Source organism: Mycteria americana, chromosome 1 (genome assembly GCF_035582795.1).
Source record: "Mycteria americana isolate JAX WOST 10 ecotype Jacksonville Zoo and Gardens chromosome 1, USCA_MyAme_1.0, whole genome shotgun sequence".
Lineage (NCBI taxonomy): Eukaryota > Metazoa > Chordata > Aves > Ciconiiformes > Ciconiidae > Mycteria > Mycteria americana.
The window spans coordinates 147,765,880-147,792,195 of NC_134365.1; the positions used below are offsets into that span (position 1 = coordinate 147,765,880).

Sequence of the window (26,316 nt, forward strand, 5' to 3'; positions counted from 1 at the left end):
TATATCCTGACACCAGACCTGTTGGGAAATAAAGTGAATGGCAGGGGTTGTGAGCAGAGAATTACTCTGGAGGAGCTTGAGTGGAAAGAAGGGCTGTAAATGGGGAAGGGAAAGATGTAAGGTTTGAGGTCAGGGTGATTAGAGAGCCCTAAGGATAGGCAACTGCAGGTCGTGTGCTCTCGTTTCCTCCATATGGTGCACCTCAGGTGCACTGGAAGACATAGCAGAGCTATAGGCAGGGTTCTTATAGGGGCTTTACACACCAAATCCTGAGTACATCTGCCTGGTGCATCAGAGAGCTGGTTCTTCCAGGTGTGCCTAAATGTCATGGGGTCTTTGTTTTTGCTCCCCACTCTACCCAGCTGTGTCACCAAGGGGAGCTCAGTCTGTACTGAGTAAATATCTTTCTATGAATTTTTCCATTAAAATCTCTGTCAGTGAACCTAAGGACATGCAAGGTCAGTTGCATCTACTATCTGTTGAAATAAACCACTGTTTTGTTTTATTATGTTTACTGAAAATGTGTGACAGGTTGCCATGCATGGCTCTTCATAATCCAGATTTTACCACAGATGATGATTCATGGGACAACAGCTCTGCAGAATTTGAGCAAAGGTTTCAACTGGGAAGTGAAATGACAAGTCTGTCCAGATCTGCTTCTCCTGAGAAATATGAAATCTTGGACAACCTTCATGTCAAGCTCAATTTATCAAAGATGAGGTGTGAATTCAACCATTCATTTATTTCTTTTTCCATTCTTTTTTTTTTTTTATTTCTGTAGGGATTAGTTTTTAAGTATAAATGTCTAGAAAATGATTTATTTTCTGCAAATGAATAAAATAACGCTCCATATTTAGGCCATATCTTGCCATTGATAGTTTATAAATAAACCCTGGTGAAATTGATTACAGCCTCTACCTAATGATCAATAAATACCCCCTTGTTCTTACAAGCATCAATCATAGCACCTATTCTAATTTTGTTAATAAATACCATCTATATTGCTTTTAATATTTCTTTGAAACCATTTCTTAAAAGCCCCTTGGTTGATTCCACAGCTTTATTCTTCAGTGTTTTGTTGCTTTTATGAAATACTTCACTTTAATTAAAATATGTATCTAACATAGTGCTTCTGTAGTCATTATAGTAGCTTTTCACATATACACAATGCAAAATCTAACTGAGCATTTTTCTGTCTTTAAGTACATTAATATATTTCACTCTTTACCTCAAAGTAGTCTTTCACCTCATTTAGGCATGGAGGAAATTGAATCTGTTAATATATTAAAAGATACCAATGTGATAAAAGCTTAAGTTCAAATTTTCTCAGGATATTTTTGCCTGGGATTTAACTAGCAAACCCTTTAATCCTGGATACTAATTTATACTACTTTTTACTAGTTTGGTTTGTCCTCTGTTCTGCAGATTTGCATGGAGCCCATGCAAATCTGCATGTCCACATCTTCATGTTGATCTGTGGAGCCTTTCCAATGAGATTTGTGTGCATCTTTTCCCAATCTGTACATTGTCTTAGCTCATCACTTCACAATTGTTTTCCTCCTTTCATCGTGCATATGGTATTGTGTGGAGTGCCGCTCTCCTGCACTGCTGCTGAACAAATGGAGCAGGAGAATTTCAATGGCTACAATTAATGCAATATGAGCAGATGTGAAGAAGTTTGGCAGGCGTCTTTCTTTACGCTTGTGGTAGCTTTCCCTGGTATTTGATGGAACAAAGGCATTGAGCGGGAGTGGAGAGTCCATTGTTTCCAGTACAGTGTAGGTTTATAATCTGGGGAGTAGCCCATTTCTCTGGCAGAACTTCCCGTGAAATATTTTCATTGCTATAGTGCAGGTTGTACATATGAGGCCAGCTCCTTGGCTGTCGTAAATCAGCATAACTCCGCTGAGATAATAAATGGAACTAAACTGCCTGACACCACAGGCAGATCAGACTAAAAATCATTTGGTTTAGAACAGGGGGTGAAATCCTTCATAGATTTATACTTCATGCATTTCCAACTGAAGTCAAATAGGATTGTGCTGGAGGCATATATCAGCACAGGATTTGGCACAGGGTTTGTACTTGCATTGCTGTGCCAGATTAGTGCTGTAGGAAGAGACAGATTGTAAACCATGGGAGAGTCAAAGGCTGATCACTTCTCAACTGTAAGCTGTTAAAAGCGCTGCTTCCCTAATACAAAATGCCATGAAAACAAACAGACGGGAGGAAAAGAGCCTTCTAAATTCTACTTTTAATAAAATAACCATTTCCAAAAACTTTTTTATTATATCTTGCCAGCTCCTTTAGATGAGTTTCTGTTATTTACAGACAAGTGGTTATGAATTTATAAAGGCTTAATTAATGCTTTTTTATTTCTCTTATGTCTTAAAATCAAGTTATTGCTGTTTCTTGTTTCAATAATAATTTGAATTATTATTATTAGAAATGATAATTTGGAAGTGCAAACAGAAAATATCAAGTACATTAAAACTAAACCAATCTGGACTGGGCTTTAATAATTCGTAACATAACAAATTCTCAAAAATACTGAAATAGAACTGTAATGTAGAGATGGGGAGAACAGACAAATAGGATAGAGGATGCATGACTAAGCTGGCACTAGGTATTTTCCATAAATCACACAACAGCAAAAGAAGTTATCGGTTGTGAGGAGCTGATAATGGCTTTTGTTGTCATTCCTTTCTTTTCAAGCCTTTATTATCCTCTTCCCCCTCTCTGCCACCTTGTTTTTCATTAGAGCAGGCCTACCTGGCATTTCTGGAAGAAGCCACCTAGCTGGCTTCCCTTCTTCCTCTCCCTTCTCTAGATTTTTGTACTGGGCAAAGTTTGCGTAAAGTCGCTACCACTTGTATTTCATAGGATATTGTAGCCCCTTTGTACCAGTTTGTCTGTGGCAACATATTTTTATTAGCTACTGGTTTTTTTTCTGCCTGTTTGAAGAATTCTAAAGAGGAATCTTTAGAAAGGAATCTTTAGAAAACAATGTTTCTAAAAAATGGGTCTCCAGTCACTCATGCTGTTTTCAGTCAATGAACTTGATTTAGGGACTTATTTCCAATGTGATTAAAAATTATTTCTGACTCTTTTCAGACTACTCTGCTTTAATAATTTGTTCTATAGCACCTGTCAATGCAGCTATTTATTGCACTGCTCCCTTCTCAACTAATTATCCTAGTAACTTGAAATGTTTTCCTTCTTGCTTGTCATCAGGCTTAAATCAAACCTTACATTCATCATTCTGTCAGAAAAGCGATGTTTGAATGTTTACTTTTGAAAAAATGGAATAAGAACATCAATGCCTTCAATTAATGAAAAGATGTAATAAGGGCAAATCACCAAAAAGAGTTTCGTAAATTAAGACATCTGTGTAACATACTGATGGGCAGCAAGAAAATAATTAGTTAAGAGTTGCCTTTTATGGTAGGATAAAAAACCGGTAATTTAAAAGTGCTAAATATTAAGATTTCTTACTCAAGAGCATGCATTTTCAACATCCACATTTTAATTTAGAGTTATACTTGCTTAACCCACTCAGTAGTAAGCTCTGACACTTCAGAAAATTTGATGGCATCAGATCTCCAGAACTGGGCATTCCTTCAAAGGGTGCAGATGTGCTATGGAAAAAAAAAAAATCTAATTTTGCTAGTTGGTTTATCCAGAGATGCTCATGAAGTATATCTGGTTTAAAGAGACACTATTAAAACCAGGAGATTCTTAAAGCTTGTTCTCATCTTCAAACTGTCTTTTCCCAACACCTTTCAGGATGTATATCAGAAGTCCAGTTTTGAGGAATTCATTCATGACAGCACCCCTCTATGCAACAAGCTGTGCTTTCTGCTCGGCCATGCCACCTCCCTGTGGTGGCAATGCTTTTCCTCCCTGGGAGAGACCAGGGCGAGCTGATGGGGCTCTGGGTCTTTTGGGGACTGGCAGTAGCAGTAGAGAAGTGGCTCCAGGTCCCAGCACCAGCTCATGCTGCAGCCCGAGGGGTAAAACCTCCTTCCTGTGCAATGTGACCTGGCTGGCAGCAGACCTGGGGCAGGAGGCCCTTATAGTCACCGAGGCTTCCAAAGCCCCTGCTGACCCCGCATAGCGGTGTCCATATTCTGACGCGGTATATTATCACCCATAAGTGCTCACTATGATGCTTCTGAAATGTCAGAGCTATTAAGAGAATAGAAAAGATTTGTTTTAAACTAGTCACATAGTGAATACATGTTTCTTATGTTTCAGATGCTGTCTAAAATTCCTAAAAGTTTCAGGCCTTTTTATCTTTGTAGTTGTCTGCTCTGTAAGTATTGAATTAGCAACTCTCCCTGCTGCCCCAATTCCTTAGAATTGGTTCAAAATGAGGTGTGATATTTGGTCTTAGCTAATAAAAAAATGTCTCAAGGGTGGGGACAAGATGGCAAAAAGTGAAAATACTGTGCAGGGCCTTATGCCTAATCAGACCACTGTTTGGTGCACTAGCCACCACCGTGGACAATGTGGTAGGGCAGACAGTTGAGTTTCAGGAGGCAGCTTAAACTCAAATTTGTATGTTCTTAATGGTTGCTTGTGGAATTTAGGATGAGTCTTTAGATACTGGCTAACACCTGGGGAATGTTCATAGGAAAAACTGTGCTGGGGATGATGCACCAGCAATCACAGCGCTCCATGGTGTGAAAGGCAGAAGGCCATGAAGAGGTAGGCAGCTCCCTACTGGGGCTGCCAGAGTGCTGCCCTCTGCTACCAAAATCTTCCAAATCAGCAAAATCTTAGACTGCAAAACTTGAGAAACATTTCAAAAAGTTGGAGTTCATTCTTTTTGCTGCTGTGAGGAACCCTTTTTTGGCTAGTGGGGCTTCTGTATCAGAGACAAAATAGGTGACACTGTATTTCCTCAGATGTGGCTGTTGCTTTTCAGATAGATCCTTAAGATTACAACTTTGTCCTAAGAGACACTTGGATAAAATACATCAAATATGTGACTTTGGCAGTAAGTTTATGGAGGGAATATTAGCCATCCTTGTTAAGTATCCCAGTGCTGCTTTTCAGCTGTGTTGGAAACATACTTGAAAATACTGAAAACAATCTTACAATTTAATGTACAGTTTGAAAGAGTCTTATTTAAGTATTTGAGATAGGCTTAGCAGGTATTTTTCAGTTTTTGTGTTATTAATGAATGTTTGGTTTTTATCCTTGCCCTAGATTTTATTTAGCATTTATCCAGATCAAGGTGTGTCCTGGCAGATGTTGGCTGTGTCCCCTCTGGAAAGCTTCTGTATCCTTCCTTCACTGAAAAAAAAATGGAACTGAAGTTTCATTGATAAACTGGTTGAATGGGTGGGTGTTTTCTGTGTTACACCCTGAGAGGATTGAGTGTCCTCAGAGCCTGGGTTCCATGTAGACATGTCCTTTGATGCAGGCCACAGTCGTGCTCCCTAGCCAAGTCATACTGAATGGCACCTGTCTGGGGCACCTTGTGGTGTCCATCCAGTCCTTGTGTCTAGTCTCTGCATGAAACCAAGAGTGTGGAAGTGGGTTGCAGAGACAGTGGGATCAAGGCCCAGCAAATAGCTGGGCCATGGCTAGAACATGGACCTGGCTGCAGCAACTGCAACCCAGGCCAGTTGTATACTGTCATCTGTAACATATTCGTACTGCATACTTGGACCATGATGCTACCCAGTGAACTCCTTCAAAAGCAGGAAATGAGATGGTTCATGGATATGTTTCCAGAACAGCTTAGCCCAGCCGTATGTATGGCTTTGTGCATCTGTAGGTATTTTTCAGTGGAGGTGCAGAGTCCTTTACAAATTTTCCATGCAAAATTGCTCAATAGTGAGTTTAAGTCCACAGATTGCCAAGAAACTGTTCAAAAGAACAAGCAATAGAATAACCAAACAAAAATGATTCATCGCAGGTGAATGCAGACCTGAAAGACTGAAAAGTCTTTGAGGAATGAGCATTCAGTTAGTAAACAAACAAAAACTTTTGTAAATAAATTACATCTCTTGTTCCCACTATATTTTTAATTTAATCGGTCTGGTCCACAATCTGCTTGGCTCTTATTTCACTAGTGTTAGAAGACGATTCACCTATAGATATATTTCCCAAGCCCCTGGCAGGTGTCTTGTTTTGAAAAGGTGCAGAAGGATTTAATTTTTGAAATGCTGATTTTTTTCTGTTTAACTGGGCAGTTCCATAGCTTTGATCAGGGAGAATCCATTTTAAATAGATTTGATTATTAGTATTCTTACTGTTGCCAGTAATAACACAATATAAAACAACAATTAGTAGGGTAAATGAGGAAGAAAAGGTTAGTGCTTGAGGACCATTTATAATTAAAAGTTGAGATTGCTTTTTGGAGGAAAGCAAGTGAACATTTAGTAGGACCAGTGACAATTTCAACTGTAAACGCCCATCAGTATCCTGTTCACATCAATATTTTTGTCCTCCTTGAAACTGTTGTTGAAAGCTCCTATATATGTGTGGTCTCAAACAGCACCAGGGCAGTCATGACCCAGTCTGCCAAAGGAGGGTGTATTGGCAGCAAGTCTTTGAGTTCAAGTTTTAGTCAACCGTCATAGCATAACTTGAAGATTTGCTTTCTTTCCACAGATTTTGGGTTCGAACCATAGCTGCTGCATTGTACACGTTGACTCTGCAACCAGTTGTTCCTTTTGCTTGTTTCAGGGGAGTGCTGGTGGGACTGGGATTTGAGTACAAACAAGTGTTCCCGTATTTCACGTTTTACCTATCACGTCAGGATACTTTGAGCCAAATAGCTGTCAGACAGTCAGAATATAGCATTCCCCTTTCTTACTTGACAAACCTGGAGCTGAAGCTTCTTAGTTTGTGTCATGTGTGTTGAAAATTGGACATTCTGTCACTGCGTTCCTATCTGAGGTCACTGAGCTGGGGAAAAATATGTGAGAGGCAAGCAATCCAGCAAAGCCATGCTTTGTTTTCAAGGTGACACGGTAATTCAAGCAGAAGGGTCAAGGAGAAAGATTGCATTTCTAAATGAACTTTGGAAAAGGCACAAGCAATTCTGAATTCTCACCGTTGCTGCCAGTCTTCCTTTGTGCAGAATAAGCCCACGTGGTTGTCCTCCACTTTGTTGCATAGTGAAGAAAGTATTCACCTTTCTGTCTAGGCTTGGGTAACGTTAACCATTCACACAGCAGTGCTGAAGATGTGATTTATGCTGGCTGACAGACTGTGGTATTCCCAGTGGACATTAGGTGCTGCTCTCTGAATGTCTACAAGAATTTCATGGTAGGCTGGCAGGTGTGCTGCTGTAGTCCTTGTCACAAAACCCTTAGAGGTTATTATATGAGACTGCTTTGGGTGGAAAATAAGTCTCTTAGCTCATATGATGCCAAATCATGCAAATGAACACTCTTTACCTCTTGCTTATGCCTCAAAAGCTGTTAAGAAGTGTTGAATGGGTACTAACCACTATATACTTTTTTCTTTTAATTCCTTCCTCTCATTTCTATTTCTTTCCAGAAATGCCCATGCACGTTGATGTGTGTGTTATGGATGTGTGCTCATGCACACAATGTGTCTGCATACACTAGAAAAATAAAAACAAAGTTTGAAATATTTTTAAAAACCAAATCGAGTGATCCCCCTTGGACTTCATATCCTTTGTCATATTGGCATCACTTAGATATTTGTGGGTTTTCTGTCATGCCCATTAGATCTCAGGCTTGCTCAGTGGCAGGACTTTCTGTCTCTGGTGCTGGGAGAGACCTGCATCAGCTCGCATGGGGGTGACCTGCTTTTCATATGACATCTGTTTAGCACTTTTCCACTTGCTCGAGTTCCCATTTGTTTATGTTTCTATACCATTATCTGTTGTTTGGATTTACTATAGCTGTTTTTCTTCCCATTAACTTCTTTTTTATTAGCCACCTTGTATCTCCCTTTGCCTTGCCCATCGTCATGGGTACAAACCTGGCATGTAGCACTGAGGTGTGTTGGCTGCAGTTTCTGACAACAACGTCTTGCCTCCTGTGAATAGAAGCTTTTTGAGTCTGTAAGGGTTGGTTTTTTTTTAGTACTGATTTCCCTATTGGCACCAGGTACAAATTCAGTGGATTTAATATAGTTTTTGAAAATAGTGGTAATATTGTTCCTTTTTGACAACACTTGGGATTTATTGGCTTATAAATTCTAACAGTCAGCTCTCTAATACCAGAAAGAAGTAAGTTTATACTGAAGCCTGGCTAGAGGACCCTTTTCTGCAGGAAGCAAGATTCAATACCCCTATTGATGTAAATGTGTGAAGCATTTTCAGATCTTTTGCTCAAAGGCTGTATGTTAAGTGGGGAGCATCAATAATTAATAAGATGATGTGCCTTTGGAAAGCAGATTATAAAAATAGAAGAAGAGATATAGAGTCTGAATAAATTCCAGCATTTCTTAATTTAGTTACATGTACCTATTCTAAGACATGAACATTTTTATTTTCTGTAACTGGTTGGCCATTCAAACTTTCAGGTAACTTCTCTCCATTAACTGGTTGACCAAAGAGTGAATGAGAAATATTCTTGTTCTTCTCCACAGCTTACGCAGGTTTTCACACTTGAAGAATCTTCTGAAATGCTAAATATACTCCATGTTCATTCCTTTGTCTTTAATAACTTCTGCCCTGATCTAAGCAAAATTTTAGATTTTTCTTCGACAATGGGGAACAGACAGCTGGAGCAGAACTGTGCACTAACTTTTTGAATTGAACTAGGCTTTATGAAATTAAAAAGTAATGGGGATTCATGGGTGCTATTAAGGAATTATGCAATCAAACTGTACGCTACCTGTCATTTAAAGAAGTGTCTGTCTCCCAGATATGGTGCCTTCTTTTCTTTCACTGTACTTGATACAATTATTGCTATTTCTACACTTCTCAATATTAGAAATATTTTCTTTTTACATGAAAAGGTAAATCTTCTTCCAGTGCATTTCTGTGCAATGGTCTCACACCTGCTTTGTTGAGCTGTGAATTTGCATTTTTACTCTGTCCCTGACAAGTGTTTCGGTAACAATCTTGTTTGCTTCCCTCTCGACCTCTGTAGTTGTGCCACTTCCTGTTATAGGTGAGGGAAAGTTAGATCAGTCGAGGTGGAGCAATTTCATTTTCCTTTTTCAGACTGATTGTCAGAACTTCCTTCTCTTCGACCTGAAACCTGATAATATCTGGGGAGTGGATTTGAGTCTGGCCAAGGATTTTGCATTTTTATAAATATATTTTAAAGCCTTTCAGTCCTGATCTGATTGTTTGCTTTAAATGTTTGATATCTTCTCAGTAAAATTTTTGGAGCAAGGGCTGACATTTTGCAAGGTATATATTTGCACAGCACCCACTGTGAAGGGTTCCTTACTCACTTGCTCTTTACGTGCAAAACAAAACTTAATGAAAATACGTCAGTTCAAGTCATGGCTGAACAGGTCTCTGGTCAGTCCAACTCAGACAAAACCAGAGATATCAAATTGACTAGTCAGTGGCCATTTTCACTGACTTGCCTCCCTCCTCAGTAGCTCTAGGAGATTTTGTCACATACAGTCCAGGATTAGATACAGTCTAGTCCAGATCTCATATTCAGAAAGTAGAAGATGTATCTCAATAGCAATAATATGTTGAAATTTACATCATAGACTAGATTTCTCATTACATTTGGATTCGGTAGGACTATTTAGAACAATTCCACATATGGAAGTTGATGGGGAGGCTCTAGACCAAGCAGTCATAAGATGGGTGAATGTGCTGACCTTATTATAAAATTCCTTGCTGAAGTTGCATGAGTTTGAACAATTGGTGCAACTGTGTTAATCATGGAGCAAGAAAAGGTCACTAGGAAAACTTGTAATCATGCCATGACCATTAGTGACACTGAAAATCACCTTTCCCACTCCCTGAACCAGAGGTATATATAGAAACAAAGACTGTGAGGCAAAGAATATAGTCAGATTTTAGCAGACTTTTCAGCTTCCATGGATGTCCTAAAAATGGGTTCTTCTCCCAGGGAGCACAAATTAACTTAATGAATGAAACAATCTCTCTAATACCTTTAGTTCTTTTTCCCCTTTGAAATTTTTTTAATTTTGTAACTCTAATTCTCTACCGTCAGACACTCCTCCATCATTTTTCCTTGCAGAACACATTTAAAAATCATTTATGTTTGTTGATGCTGTTGGAAACACACTAAGCATTTTGGCCTCCAGGCAATGTTCAAGCTGCTACGTAGATGGATGAAGACCAGGACCATGTGCAGAGGCAGGCAAAGAAGCAGAATCTCAAGGCATCATTGAGAAAATGCTGTAGAAAAGAGAGTTTATTAAGCACTCACAAAACTTCTAGAACTGATGGAGCACAGAGAGAAAGGACGGATCCAATGTAGACAAAAATGGAACCAGATTGCTGACACTCCAAAAAGGAGACAAAACTTATGGAGCATTCTTCAGATGGGGAAACCAATAGGTATAGAAAAGCATGTGGTTCAACTTGGAATATTGTGAAGGGATGATGTAAAAACAACCTCATAAGCTACAAACAGGGATAGGATATCAAAAGAGAAAACTGAAAGAGTGATGGAGAAATAACCCCAGTTAAGGACAACATGTAAAAATAGATGCTAAGACCCTGGCAAAATGCCTTCTTTAAAATGGTAATATGCTGGAGAAATATAGTGACCTAGTCATAAATCAAGATCAATAGTATATAAGCACCTCAGAAACTTGGTGAAAAGTAATCGATAGACATAGTATTCTCAAGGTATGTTTTACAGTAGGCAGAGTAGGTGATACAAGTAGATGTTAAAGAAAGCATAAAGCCAGCCATCTGCATGCAAATATAAAACAGAGAATCTCTGTCAGTCGTGGCTTTGCATCTGGCTGTGTACGTACTGAATTCATGGCATGATGGAGGGTAGAGTAGGGACTCAGTATTTAGGGAGTGACTCGTCTCAGCTACACCTGAGTTAGTCAACCTGGGCTCTCTTTATAGTTAATAGAGAGAACTTCTCATGAGCGATTCCTCTCATCTTTGTGTGGTGGTCTAAAATGAAGCAATGAATTCTATCTTAAAAGCATCCTCTTTTCACTGATTTTAAGGGAGTAACCAACTCAGATGCAGATGTCCACAGTACAGAAGTATAAACTGAAGTGAATGAATGCCAATGTAAATGTTTAGCCACTGCATCCCATTCCATCATGTTGTCTACACAAGCTACAAAAAAGTAAAGTGACATGAGGTGACTCTTGCACACCCTTCAATACCTTCTAGGAGCAGCTAGTCAGAAAACTGAGATCAGAAAAGGCAGCTCTTGGTTTAGCTCTGAGCCGTGGACCCAGCCTGGTGCCAGGTGTAAATACAGACAGCCATTGTGTAATGGTGCACAAAACATACACAAACCCAAATCCCTTGACAGGATAATTCACAGCAATAATACAATTTCAAGAATGGAACTACATAAAAATGAGGCAGCTTAGCTGAAGTGAAATCAAAAATAACAGCTCTGGCTGTAAATCTTGTCAGGGAGATTTTTTGCTTTAAAGGCATACACTGGAGACCACATTACAAAAAAAGTTCAGAAAAAACAAAAAGTCCCAGCATGGTTAAACTGCAGAATAAAAGGGGATATTAGAAGTAAAAAGATAGTTTTCCCAAAAGTTAGTCACATCAGAATGATTAAAATATAGAGGAAATCACATTCTGGCAATTTAAGGGAAATATAAAACCAAGATAAGGCAGAACAAAAATATTCTGAAGAGAAGCTTGATAAAAAAAATCACATTTTGATTCATATAAGCATGGCTGAAGTTTTCTCCTGGTTTATTTTGATTCCACCTTTCATAAAGGCTGTGATATGCTGCAGCTAACAATGGAATTATGACAGTCTCTAAATATTGTTTGGAGAAAGATAACTCTGATGAGATTTCAGAGCCTCAATGCAGACTGGTGAATGATGTTCAGTTCCACTTGCAATCAAAGGAGAATGTGTTTTGCTAGGGCTCTTTCTGATGGTTTTATAAATGCACAGAAAGGAATGGAAAAACTTGCTTAAGTATCCTCATCTTTATAGGAAAAGAAGGAAGGAACCACTCTTCTTGAAAATAAGGTTTAATTTTTCCCCCCCTTTAATTTTAAGCATCCTTTATAATAGCTCCTGAATGTATCATCTAGGTAATTACAGGATTTATTTTAAAAGTATTGCTTAAAAGGAAGCTGCCATAATTATATGCACCTGAAGCTTTTCAAGACATAAATTACTGGCTACACTCCTAATAAAAGGCAGACTGTCAAGAGGTGTCCCAAATCATTGGGTTAATGACTTCAGGTCAGCAGGCCTTTTAGAAGGTATAATTAATGTCTCTAGTTAAAGGTATAGCTCTAGTTCCAGTTGAGACTAATATTATGTATTAATTAAGACACAGAAAAAATGTGATGCCAAATCAGACTTAAAACATTCAGAACCAGAAGAGAACTGTTGTAATTTGTATTTATGCGTGCTAAGGGCTGTGTGTGTAAATTCTCCTGACTGGAGTTGGTCTCCTGATTTGTTGCATCTGAGGTTATTTTTTTATCCTTTCCTGTGTGATTCCTTTAAGCAAATAGATGCTTGGGAGGTTCATTCTTAATGAACAGCATGCGGGTGACACTAGTGGTGATTGCTCTGCTCTGTGCTAAGCAGGGTGACATTTATATTAATTTGCAACACATTGGCTGCTTGCCTGCCACTAGATCTGCTAGGGTCTTTTTTGGGTTAGTGTGAGAGACATCTCTTCTCTAGATCCAGTTCTCCTGCTGGGAATGTGGACAGATGCAACAACTCTTTTAAAGATGAAGGACCCCTGCATAATGTCACAAAGCTTGCCCATTAGAGGCTGGTCTCCCATGGATGGCCTTACCGGGGCTCACTGGGAAGCAGGGCACAGCACTGCCCTGAGTCCCCTCTAACTATACTGTGTTTTTTCTTCTCCTGTTAAAATCTCTGAGTTCTGTGGGCAACAAAATGTCTTTCTGGGAAAATCTTTCTGGTAGGTATATGATCTTTTTTGCAATGGGTTCGCTCTTTGTAGTATGCTCAATTAAATGTCAGATGTTAAAACTGTAAAGATACTCAAGCATGTGATTAAGTTGCATGATTTCAACAGAATATATATGTGTAAAATCAAGTCTCTTCCCCTCTTGGGATTTTTTTTGTTGTTGGTGGTGATGCCTTAGCTTTCTATCTGGTCACAAATAGGAGCAAAACAATTACAATATCACTCTACTATAGCAACAAACAGACTGTGAAGAGTTTAAAAGCTCAGGCTTTCCCTCTTCCCCAAACCCACAAGGATGCTTCTTTCTCAACCACGCCAGAAGTGGACTATCACAATACTAAGTTTAAATAGTTCTAGATGTATTGGAACTAATAGAGCCAGACTTCCAATGGATTTGCGGATCATGGTTGGCTGATTTCTCAATTATATTAGACTAGGAATGTAGTTTGACCACACCTCATGCTAGATATCCAAGAGAGAAAAAAAGGAAAAGTAGACAAGGAAGCTGGAGGAGAAAGAGTCTGTGAGTAGTCCAGCTGAGAGAAGCTTGAAAATATGTCTTTCAGATGTTTGAAAAATTGTGAGTAAAATTTTGACCAAAAAGCAAATCCTCTGGCATGAACAGGACATTGATTCTGGTTTAGTTTTCCCTGTGGTTGGAACTTCCACAGTGTTTTTCCCAGTACAAATTCTGTGTTGTTTAAATTGCTGAGCTAATGATGCAGCCTTTCATCTAGTACAAGCACTTAAAGAGCCTTACTTCTCTGTCTCTCTGTGTATTTCCGTATGCTATTTTGGAGCTTTGGTACATCTACAGTGTCAGCTGAAAGCACCGGTGATCTCAAAAGTCACTAGGAAAGGAGAGAGGTATTTGTTCTGAACAAGTAACTCCTGTTTCCTTAGGAAACCCGTCCAAAACAGTGCTTCTTGGTGAGGAAGTAGACATCTATTTTATTTTCATAGTTTCTTAAGAATTTTAGCTGAAGAATGTGTTTTTCAATATAAGTTGACTAATCTATATTTTTTTCTGGAATTTGTACAGCCTGTACTCATTTTTACTGGAAATTACACCTTAACAACTTTATTAACAGCTATGAATCTGACCGATTTTCATGATTCTGCTCTGTTGAAGTTAGACATAGGAGGCCCATTTGTAGCAGATGTAGTTGATCAGCGAACAGAGGAATACATTGTAGTACAAATCAGCCAGACTGAAGATGCTGGATCAAGGAGGAGACGCCAGCAGCAGGTGATGGTCTTTAAATTTTCTTTCACTGTTTCTGAGATGTGTTTTATCACTTATATTTCCATCACCATTCTGTGGATTAAGTGGTTGTGCTTTTTCCTGCTGTGAAGTGTGTCAACGTCAGCATTAGAAAACTTATTCTAATAAGAGTAAAGTTACATTTTCTTTTGTCTTTATAAGACTTCCTTTAGCTTCCTATATTAAAATTTTGTAAAACTTAGGCCCCTTGACTGACACTTAGCATGGAAGTTCTTGTGTTTAAAATCGGCAAAGTTTCAAAAGTTGTCTTAGAAGGAAGAAACAAGTGCAAAGTGCCTTTTTGCACTCACTGAAATACATATTCACATTTTGTTGCAAATTATTTTCTCAAACGTGTCACATTTATTAGCTTTATTTCTCTTAAAGCTTTCTCATTGTTGATGCTGTTTGTAACAAGTTCCTGCTGTTCTCTCCCAGAGGACTCGGTGAAGGAGGATCTTTTACAGCCTGTTGTTGAAGATCACTGAAAAATAAAATAAGCTTCATCATTTAATAAATAGCATTGACATACAAACAACTGCCTCTCATTCTGTATATGTGTCAGGATGGCCTGCCTCTACCAGTGACAGCACAGCTCAACAACGCCATCGGTATTCCTGCTTACACCCAATCTCACAGTCTACAGCAAAAGATTAGTCCCACTACCTCAGCATGGCGAACAGTAGCATAACAGCAATTACTCTCTTAAACCATTCACCCCTGTGATGAGGAGGCTGCTGTAACCTGTGCTGTTGGCAGTGATCCCCAAGCAGCCTTCACGCTGCTGTGGGACAGCTGATGCACAGTTGGATGCAGCAGCCCACCTCTGCTGGCACACCAGCGGTGGTCCTGACATGACCAAAGGAATAGGTAGCCAAATTAACCTTCCCTGCCTGCATGCTTCTCAGGCATTTCTCTGTGTCAGATGTTCCAAGCTGGTTGATTAAACTGTGTGGTTTTTTTTTTTCTGCACCATGTAGCATACAGGGTCAGGACAGGCTTAGGATTTAGGCTACAATTAACCAAATTTGAAGTTTTTTAAGTTCCTCTTCTTTAAAAAAGAGAGAATATCTGTTATCTACATTTACAGACTGTATTTGGCTAAACTTGTGTGAATATCAGTGTGTAGTAATGGGCAAAGTTTCAGAAAGTGTTTATTTTCTGAAGATTTTTTGTTTCTTTTTGCTAGAAGATCAGCAAACCGGAATTTTGTTTATTGAAATTCTACCACGTCCTCTTCATAATGGCTGGGGGTATGATGTTGCTCCTGGGCCTTTCATTGTCTGTACCTCATGTATGTTAGTTTTCTTCCCAGTGAAAGTGGGAGTGAACTACATTGTTGTCTCTGAGCCTAGCTGCCCTAGATGCTTCTTATAGTCAATGCAAAGTGTGATTTGGCATCCCCTCTCTGGAGCACCTCCTGGAGGTGTGTCTCACTTCAATGATTGAGTGAGGGAATGAGGATGAGTTTGCTCCAAACTGAGCGCCTGTAACATACCTAATCAGGTGGAATTAATTTAGGCTGGTGTGTGTTATGCCCTGTCCACAAAAAAAATGTCCTAAATGGACAGGAGAGAGAACAAAGAGGATTAAAACCCTAGATCAGAGACTTATCACTTCACTGACTTTTATTAATATTGCCAAATGTGACTCTCTTGCAGGTGGTATACAACTGGTCTCTACCCTTAAGTTCAAGAAGAAATCAGCAAATCATCACAAGTAGAACGTTTCAGATACCAAACAGGTTGGTAAGAGACTGAGAAATGATCCATTGAAATAGTAGACTTGACTATGAAGGAATAGATAACGTTTTAAAAATAACCTATCACTGCCTGTTTCTGAGGGGTAGGAAAGGATGACTTCTTGTTGCTTTTTAAATGGATTTACAAGGCTGGTTTGTACTTCAGTTACTTTCCAAACAATGCTGTTTAGAGGGATAGAGTGAAAATGTTTGAAAAGTTGCTTGCAATTGTAAAGATATAACACATATACATATATCCATAGGTACTCAATATAAAATTAATGCATAAACAAAACTAATGGTATTTCATTCCAGAAATAAGCAAACCTTCTCTTTCTTTCACCAGAGGGCCCATCTTCATAAACATTCAAGCTTTCCTACAGGAGCCTGGAAGTGTTCCTCTCTCCATGAAGCATCAATACCTTCATGCAAATATAGAGGCACAAGTAACAATTGCGTCCATCATCTTAGTAGGTGTCTACGTGCTGATCATACTGGAAGTAAGCCAGTTTTGTACTTTGATTTTATTTCCCCCCTACATTGTAAATGGAGCACAAGGAAGGGTTTCATTCTTGGGCTTTAATATGCTTTTAAAATGTGTATATGAATCCTTGCTGTACCATCAGTGTTGCTAATGGCATGAATAAGATATGTGCAAGGGAATTGTTCTGAATTGTACTGATTTTGACAAGTTAGATTAACGTTACAGTGATCTTATGTATTTTTCTATTAGGACCTATTAGTGTTTTAATATTTTAACAGGATTATAGTTTGGCTGTGAGAGTGAAAATAAGTCTGGGTTATACAAGGTGCAGAAAATCTGTTAAGTTAATTATTTTTTAAGATAAGGTAAAAGAAAAAAAGCTTTGGTTATTCCCTTCTCTAACGCACCTCAAACTATGAATTTAGTGTACTTTTAAAATGTTAAACTGAGCACACTTTTTAATGAGTGACATTTAGAAATTCTTTTACTGTATTATTTAAAGAGGAAATGAAGTCTGAGTTAACATGAAGTCAAGGGACAGGGAACTCTGAACATACATTGCAACATCATTCCAAAGCCTTGAGGTACCAAACCCAATGAAAATGCATTGCATCAGCACTAAGGATGGAAAACATGTCAGAAACAGCACCGGGCTCCAACTGACTTCTTTGAACTGAAAACACTTACTGTCTAATTATCTTGAAATAAAGAACAGATATGGGGGGACGACATTTTTTTTTTTAATTCATGTGAGCATCCACATTGTCAATGAATTCTCTATGTTGCATCACACCTGATTTACACTAGTATGAAATAGAAGTGAATCAAATCAAGTCTACAAGGCGCTCCATAGTAAATATATCTAGCATGCTCATTTTTCTTTCACATCCCTTGCATATTTTAAGCTTTTCATCCTATTACCCATTGAAATGGTAAGATAGTTGAACACCTTCTAATCAAATATCAATAATGGGTGCACACAACATGACAGATGCTTTAGACATTTAGATTATGTCATTCAGCAATGGTTTATTTATGAAGTATTTATTTATGAAGCTAAAAATGCCTCTATGTACTTTGTAAATGAGCAAAGAGATATAATATTAAGTGTGGAGGGGGATTGGACTAGATTTTACTATAAATATACGTAGGCATGCAGCACAGCACCAAAATAATCTTAATACTTCTAAATGCAGCTTTTATTTTCAAAAAAACCCAACTATGCAACCCTTTAGCAATTGCAAAAACATCAGGTTTTTAATGTATGTAAAGGGTGGTTTCATGTTTGCATCCTAGAAAGCTGCTTTGGAACAATTCATGTGTAAAAGGAAATAAAGGCTTGAAACTGAAAAGGAAAGCCAAGGAAAGCATGCATTTTCCTGTTGTTTCGAAGAAAAAACTTTAAAACAACTCATTAGCTTATTGTTGCTGTGAAAAGATCAAGGAAAAATTTCTGTTGTTTTATTTCTGCAAATTCAAAGGTAGAAATAGATACTTATAAGTAAACTTGTTTGAATTTTAAAATGTGCAAAGTCACGTATTGCATCATGATGTTAGCTGTTTTCTCCATAACATCTGTAGCAATGACACATGCTACAACCAGAGTAAATTTTAAATTATAAATATATCAGCTGGAAATAACTATCATAGAAACAAAACTTGACTGTTGTTGGTTCCCTCATGGATCTCTTGCAAGAGACGGATGTTAATATTGTTAGAATATGTAATAGTGGCTTATCTTATATTCCGTATTTATAACTTTAGAGCCTGAAGTCCTGTTTTTTCAACACATTGCACTCTCTATTCCATTAGCAGTTATCACTGTTAGAGAAATCAATTGGTGTTGCTGCAGGAGCGATTTCTCATGGATTTTCATTTTCAGCGTTGCTGCTCCCTATCTTTTATCAGTCTTTATTAGTTTCCTGTGTTTTATTCATTATCACTGGCAATACAGGTTCAACTTCAGACAGCGTGGGCACCCAAACAAGTTTTAGAGCTATATTTTCACATATTTTCTTATAACAATGAAGAAAGAGGAAGCGTTGTATCTGTTACAACTCACAAGAGCCACCCGAAAGCATGCCTCTTGCTCCTCCTGCAGCCCTTTTCCCCAAACATGAATTGTAGATCTTGCGCCCACAACTTCCTCAATCTTACTGTCCTCATCTTTTAATCCTTCCTTCCCCTTCTCCCCTTGCCCTTTGCTACCTTAGTCACCAGGGAGCGTGCAGGAAAACAGGCTGCAAGAGCTTCTGCCTCTTGCAGATACAGATGATGGGAAAAGCTGATGAAGTAAGAGGTTCCAGTTGGAAAATGAAAAATTTACTGTAAACTGTCATCTTCTCCAAACTCGCACCACTGTAAAGACACAGGGTAAATTCTGCTTTGAGGCAGCTGTTTGCTTCTATGTTGGCATCAAATTTCTAGGAGGTCAATGTATTGTCAAGTACCAGTCTTTGTCAGTGGAGAAGTCTTACTGTCTCAGGGTGTACTGTTCTTCAGAAAACACGTTAAGCTGTTGAACTTCGTTTCTTCAGACATTTATTTTAAGCGTTGTTTGTTTTGAAATTGATTGTGTGTTACAGATACATATGTACATACACATATACATACAAATATGTTTCTGGTAAAAGAAGATGCCTCTTTTTCCTCTGTAATTTCTAATGATTTCTTTTTTTATACTTACCACAAATATGAATATTTTCCTACTTCACAATCCTACTCTGCCCCTTGAAATTTTGGTATATTGCTTTTAACTCTCTTTAGATGGACATCTCTTAGTTACATTAACTGTTTGAAATCTGTGGGTTTTTTCTTTTTTTTCCCCATGTAATCATCCTTTCCTTCAGTAACTAGGCATACATTCTCTTGAAATTGATTTTTCTTCAAATATCGATCAGTTCCCTCTTTTCAGCATTTCAGTATTCTATTCCCTCCTCTTCTCTCAGAGGAGAAAGGAGAAAAAAATTCTGCTTCTTGTGGTATTTTTGAAGTAATCTAATCTATACTATTTTATAGACTTGTTGAAAACAATGAAGTATTTCATTTTGTTCTTGGAAACCTACACAGCACAGGAAATTAAAACAAGTTATGTTAAAAAACCAAAAAAAAGTGTTCCAGGTTTACCTTTGTTGATCTCTGCTCTACTGTCTAACCCTTCAGGATTACTGAGGAACATATGTAAGATGGGCTATAAGTATGTTTTCATGTTGGTCTACTGGGACATCTGGTGTAAAGTGCTGATCTACAGAGTTCTATGCTGATGTTGCTGTTCTTAGTGAGTTCACAATGTATTTCAAGATAGGCTCTTTCTAGTTTTCATCCTCAAAATGTGTAGCCTCTTTTGATTAAGAACTTTAAAAAAATCAAAACAAAAAAAATCTTAAAAAATTAAGTGTTACACTCTTCTGCTCCCATCTTTGTTCTTTCAGCTTAGAGTGCATTTTGTCTTTTGCCTTATTTGATTTCCACTCTTTTTCCAGCAAAACCTTTTTCTAAGTGTAGAACTAAAGTGACTATTTACACCCCATTCACTCAGATTCAATAAGCAGTGGCATATGGTTGTTTCTGGTGGTACAGCATAGTCAAGGAAAAGTAGTGTGGATAAAATCTCATTGTTTCCTCTTTGCAATACAGTAAGATATCTTTGATTTCTCCCCTTTTGCCTGTATTTGTATACACAGAGAATGGGATAATACACCGGTTACCCTGAAATCTATCTGTCGATCTATATCTTAAAATATCTGTTAATATTATGAAGTTTTATGGGTATTTAGAAAAGTTTCTTGAGTTTATAAAGCTCTTATTAGTATTTACTAACTACATATTTGCAGCTATGTTGGAGCTGCATTAATTACAAATATGTAAGGAGGAATGTTAAACATTTATTATTAAAGGACAGAGCTCATTAATTTGAATGAATTATTGTGTACACTTGTCCAATATTTTCCTTTAATAGTATATTTGTTTTGTGTTGTGGGTTAAAATGGAGTGTTAGCTGTTTATGATACTTAAATGAGCCAGCAGAAACAAACATGAAGGTAATGGCCTTTTTAAAGCTATTTTATAAAACATTTTATTTAGTCAGGAGAAAAGGCAGAATAACATTAATTTTATTAAAATAATAATAAAAAAGAGATACCAATAGCACATCAAATGGCAGAAAAGTGATACCAGCAAGTATCAGAAATTCTGAGAGAGCCTCCACAGGGCTTGTTTTTATCACAGGAGTTATCATTTAGTTTCATATCCTGTCTTGTAGGTAGCCCTAAGAAAGATCTTGTCAGGATCCTTCAAATGGCATTTTAATGATCCGACATCTTGAATAACATTTACATGTCTGTATTTCTCCTTAAACCACAAATACTTGAAAGTGCAAGATCTGGCCTTAAAAGCTCTAGCTTCTTACTAGCATGAAGTATGGGCTTGTAATCACAATTTTTGTTACTTTAATGGAAATGGAGTATGTCAGTTTCTCTCCATATTACTTTTCTATTATTAACTAGCTTAAATTATGAATAAACATACCCTAAGCTTAATTTCTTTAACTCAAAGCAGAGTGATTTTTAATAGCATCTAACCAGCAGAAATTAGCTGCAGACAGCAAAACTTTTATGTGGTTCAGCCTGACCATTTTTCTAGCGTTGTGGGCTGGTTGAACCAGTGTTTCCTCGCAGGAAGCATTTTTACAAATGAAATAAGATGTTTGTTATTACTGCTGTCTACGCTCACACAGTCCAGTTTTTGCTTATTTCCAGTAATGAGGCTATTTATTTGCACATGGGAAATTATGCTTCACAGAGGGAATAGGAAAACAGAAGAAACATTAACTGGTATACAAAACATAATACTAAGTGATGGCAATAGGCTAATCTTAAAGGAGAATTTTTCCGATGAGGAAGGTCACAGAAAGTAGTGATCAGCTTACTCAGCATGGTTTCTCACTTCCCATCCATTCTCATATTGATCTGTCTTCAAATATAGACAGAGAAGAGTGTGGATTAGAGTGTTCCCACCTCCACATATATCCCACCAAAAGATTGGTAGCAAAGGGACAGAAGAAAATCTATTGCCTTTATTGGAAAAGATGGAGTAAAAAAGAAAATCATAGCTGCTGCTCTCCCTGGCCTTTGTGGGAGAGAATGTATTCCTGCTGCTATTGCTTTCATTTGTGCTAGGATGGAAAAATTGTGAAGAGAAATTAAAACACTGCTGTAGGAGTTGGCAGAAAATTAGGGGCAGATTATCAGAACAAACCATCTATCCTCTTTGGTGAAGAGTCCAAGCCATACCTCACTGGGCAAGTATAAAAGTTTGCCCTCATCTGCCCGCCTGTCTGGGGGTGGGAGGGAGAAAAAAAGCCCAAGGTTGGGCAGAGTGGGAGAGCCAGTGCCTCTGGGTGTGCTGGCCAGCTTCCAGCAGGGCAAGGATGCTCTCCTGCACACTTTTCCTTCCTTGAGAGGCTACTGGTCCTTACCAGGGGAGAGGGAAGGCTGCCTTGATATTGTCTTGATTATCTGCAGGGTTTTACAGTGAGGTAGAAATAGAGCCAAGAGGTAGGGCCTGGAGAGCGAACTTCCAAGTCCAAGGCAGAAATCATAAATGTTGTGACTCTGGGGGTTGCATGGAACCTGAATCCAGTGTAGTGAAACCTAAACCATAAAAACCAGTAGAAAAACTTAGCTTGAAGAAAAATCTAGCTCCTTCTGGAGCAGGCTAGCTGCATCCTTCCTGGGCAGCATGTGGTTGTGGGTCTGGTTTGAAGTGCCCATAGTCCTAAAGCACCATTACCATTCAAAAGTCTACTCTTTTTTTTCTTTTTTTTTTTTTTCCCCAGCTGAAAATGTGCAATATAATGAGGGCAGTCTTGCAGTCCCCATGAATAATGCTTTTAGGACATAAACTGAGGGTGTGCATTGCAAATGGTATCAAGGCATGTGGAGCAGATGGAGCCAGCAAAGCCTGCTGAGATAGGTGCTGGAGGACTGGATTGAACAAGAGGATCCAGACATGGGGCAGATCCATCTGTCCTGTCCCCTAGAGTGAAATATTCACCAAACGGTACCCTAGATGTTCTTCCAGAGAGAACAGCCTGTGACGGAGCTAGCAATTAAGCAGTATGGACTATCAAGGCTTACAGTCATACCCTGCCTTTCTCTGATTTAGGAGGAGGGTGTGACCTCTGTGCATTTTGAGAGGCTCAAAATTACTTTAAAGCGGCTGCACAGGAGCATTACAAATTGCTTTTTTATGAGGAGCATTGGATCAGTACCCCTGAGGTGCCGGGATTTCTATTGCTTGGGTAGAGCAGAGCCACTGCCACCCATGCGGAGGCTCCAACAGGACAGAGCCAGCACCAGTTAGATAAACTACAGTAATTTTTACCTGCCATAACTGCTACAAAGGAAGTGTAAAGGAAGCAGAGTGCTGTAAGACAAGGACAGGGTAAGTTTAAATTCAAACAAAAATACAGTATAACAGCAAGCAAAATGCTCAGCTGGGGCCCAGCTTGATATAACAACGGTTTTGTATTATTAATCCAATACGAATATTGATTTTACACTGACTATTGCCTGTCTAATTGTTAGATATATCTTGGTAGAAGTCTGGCTCTGCTCTGAATATATGTGCTTTAAGGAAAAATATCTTCTTTTGGGTGCTATGGTACTTCTGTAGTATGTAAATTGGCCTTAATTAAGAACTTAATAAAAAAAAATTGCCACTGGATGGTGCTGCTTGCTATTCTAAGGACTCAATAGGATTGTCTGCTTTAAAAGATGCTGTCACCCAGGCTCCACTTTTCTCAGAATGCTATTTTTTTGAAATAATAGGAGTCACATTTTCAACGCTAAGTGTAAAAACTAATTTCCAAATGTCCATTTTCTATTTTCTATTGCCTTTTAAAACTAATTTTGAACTGTATTTTGTTCAATTTGTGAAAGACTGTCAAGCACAAATGTGTTGCCCTGCCTTGCATACTAGGTATGTTGTGGGTTGGTTTTTTTCCTTTCTGTTTGAGACAAGCAATAGAACATTAAATTAGCTTAATTGAATGCTGCTGTTCAGCTTCTACCCTGCCTATGGCAACCAGAGGGGTAGAGAGCCATGAAGTCTTAAAATTTTAACAAGGTGTTAGAACACACATGCACTTCTAATGCACACAAACAGGGATGAGAACTGCTCAGCTTCTTTTGGGGCCTCAAATGATGTCTTCCTTCAGCAAGAGCAAGGGCAAAAGTGAATGAACAAACATGAGAGAGTGTAGGGGGCAGGCTTGGAGGGAGATACGATGGCATGATCTAAAGAGGAAAAAAAATCCAGAGAAGAAAACTGGAGTGAGAAAGAGAGAAGATGCCAGGGATGAAAGACTCTCCAGAGGAGCTGCTGGATACAGCAGAAAGCTCCCTGTAAAGATAATGCGAGTGCTGTAGTTTGCCCTACTGTTGTTCATAGTGCATGGCTGTAATTCTGTATGGTCATATTACCCTAATATTAAAAGAAAGCTGACAAAGATTCACATAGGGAAAGTAAAATAGGTTTGCCCCTCACTTTTGTGATTGCTCCATGTAATTTCTTGACTAGAAATTCACAATCTCATTAGTCTTGAGGATGCTGAAATAACTGGGGAAATACAGATGGTGGCATCTTCTTCAGTTTCAGAAAACGTTCTGAAACTGCAAATATATTGATGGTCTTGCAGTCCCCATGAATAACACTTTTAGGATACAAAAACGAGGGTGTGCATTGGGAATGATATCAAGGCACGTGGAGTGGATGGAGGCAGCAAAGCCTGCTGAGATAGGTGCTGGAGGACTGGATTGATCCTTGCAGAAGGGTTTTGCAAGACTGAAAGCTTGTTGCCAGGCCAGCCTGTCAATATACAACAGCTTTGGTCATGTCAGGCCACAGTAGCAGTCTGGTTTATCATCTTCTAGGTAGCAACGTTAGTCCTTTACTGGCTCATGACCAGATCTCTCTACTTCAGTCATATAACAAATGTTTTTTGTAGCTAAAACATTACAGGAGTGAGGTGCCTTGGCACATAAGAATGATCACCGTCCTGTCTTTCTACAGGGCTCAGCTTTCTATTAATCTGACCTGACTCAAGGCCCTGATTTACAGAACATCAGCTCATTCATCTGTGTGTGCCTCTGTCCAATTTCACATTAAGACAAAACCCCCAAATTCATAGCAAATAAAAAGATTAACTTTTAAAATTTGACTCTGAGGGGCTCTCAAACTATCAGATGTTACTGGATATTCCCCTTCTGGTGTTTCCTGGAGGTGTATAACAATAATTTTCTTACATCAGAGCCATCCCAACAGGTAGAGGCTGGAAAACATTCACCTGTGGCTGTAATGGTATAGATATGGCAGACTTCTCTTTTTTTGTATGAATTTGATAGAAATATTTACTAGGTATGATGCTATACCTTTTTATCCCTGGTTCTCATTAGCAATATTCTGAGGTGGGAGGTTATTTTAAAACCAGACTCAACTTAGAAGTCAAGCAGTCATTTCAACCCTCATCATATAGGAATAAATCCTCTTCTGGATCCTCTGACCAATATCTGTACAAATGCTGTTTCCCTGGCTCTACACTCTTTTCTCCAGCTTTGTTTTCCCCTGAGTTTCTGAGGCATGAAAATATAAGGGTTTCAATAGTCTTGTTCATCTCATGCAGTAAGGATATGTTTATCCTTGCATCATTCGAGGGCTACTTTGAACCAGTTAATTCAATGTTCCATATCGGCATGAAGCTTTAGCCCATCCAGTTTCCTCTACAAACAGCAAGCAGTGGTATCGCTGAGAAAGAAAGCTCATAGACAGCAAAAAGATTGCAAACTGTGCACATTGTTCATTCAAAGCCTTTGGTAGAGCTATGGAGTAACAAATACCTTTGCAGAATCTACAGTCAGCTTATAGATAGAAGAGGGGAATTAATTAATCAGATAATTAGAAAATAATTTGATCTCCTTAAGTCTCTCCCTCTCCTTCTATGCATTGTGTTTTACATATGGAAAGAATTGATGTCAGCTGGTGAAACTTAATGTCATTACTTGATCATAGAATTTCTGGGCTATCTTTCCTAGACAGAACTCCCAAGATATCCCTACGTTGTATTTCTTAGCCTGTTCAGTCAACATACCATAGGAATAAAAGTGAACTAACACAGGCGTTAACTTGTCTTGGATACCATATAGTATTACTTTTAATCACCTTCTATTTAAGATAATAATCTTGTGTAGTGCCATTTTATATTTTGAAACATTACATTAGGAAGTGGCAAATTGCTGCCTTCTATGCCTTGCCCTAAGGCAGGAGTGTTTATACCATGACTTTCTCCACTGACATTGAATCAGAACAAGTAATTTGGCACACTATCTGAGTGAAAATGGATGTTATAGCAGAATGTCATAGATGGGTGCTTTCTTACCTTGGGGTTGTGTAGATGTTCTTCAGGAGTTACACAGTTTGCTACAGAATCTAATGTTTCTGTTTAAAAAATGCAAGTCTTTTAGAGTTGGGAATTTGTCTGTAAAAAGAGCTTATTGAATGTATATGGAATGCTATTTTCACAGAGTTACAGGGATCAAACATTTATTGTGCAATTAATAAGAATGCATGTTAGTACTAAAATATGCAGCTAATGTTTCCAAGTCCACAGACCTCTCCAGTCTGTGCTCTTAACTGGTCTTAGGCACATATTTCATGCATCTGATGGTACTATTATACTGAATCACCACTGAATTCTTGTAAAAATGAGTA

The 26,316-nt window shown here is 38.4% G+C and overlaps 1 protein-coding gene and 1 long non-coding RNA gene across 2 annotated transcripts in view; one reads left to right on the plus strand and one right to left on the minus strand.

The window, feature by feature from the left end:
* OCA2 (OCA2 melanosomal transmembrane protein) overlaps window positions 1-26,316 on the plus strand; it is a 181,291-nt gene that overhangs the window by 23,080 nt on the left and 131,895 nt on the right. Inside the window, exons 3-8 of the mRNA XM_075491924.1 lie at window positions 532-720; window positions 4,258-4,315; window positions 5,215-5,287; window positions 14,151-14,308; window positions 15,985-16,067; window positions 16,411-16,564. Of these exons, the coding sequence (XP_075348039.1) occupies window positions 532-720; window positions 4,258-4,315; window positions 5,215-5,287; window positions 14,151-14,308; window positions 15,985-16,067; window positions 16,411-16,564 (715 nt within the window). The remainder of the gene's footprint in view (window positions 1-531; window positions 721-4,257; window positions 4,316-5,214; window positions 5,288-14,150; window positions 14,309-15,984; window positions 16,068-16,410; window positions 16,565-26,316) is intronic.
* Window positions 14,685-26,021, minus strand: LOC142404922 (uncharacterized). Its single transcript, XR_012773997.1, has 3 exons — window positions 25,985-26,021; window positions 16,392-16,486; window positions 14,685-14,807 (listed from the first exon to the last, which is right to left on the minus strand). It is a non-coding gene; the product is annotated as an uncharacterized LOC142404922 (long non-coding RNA).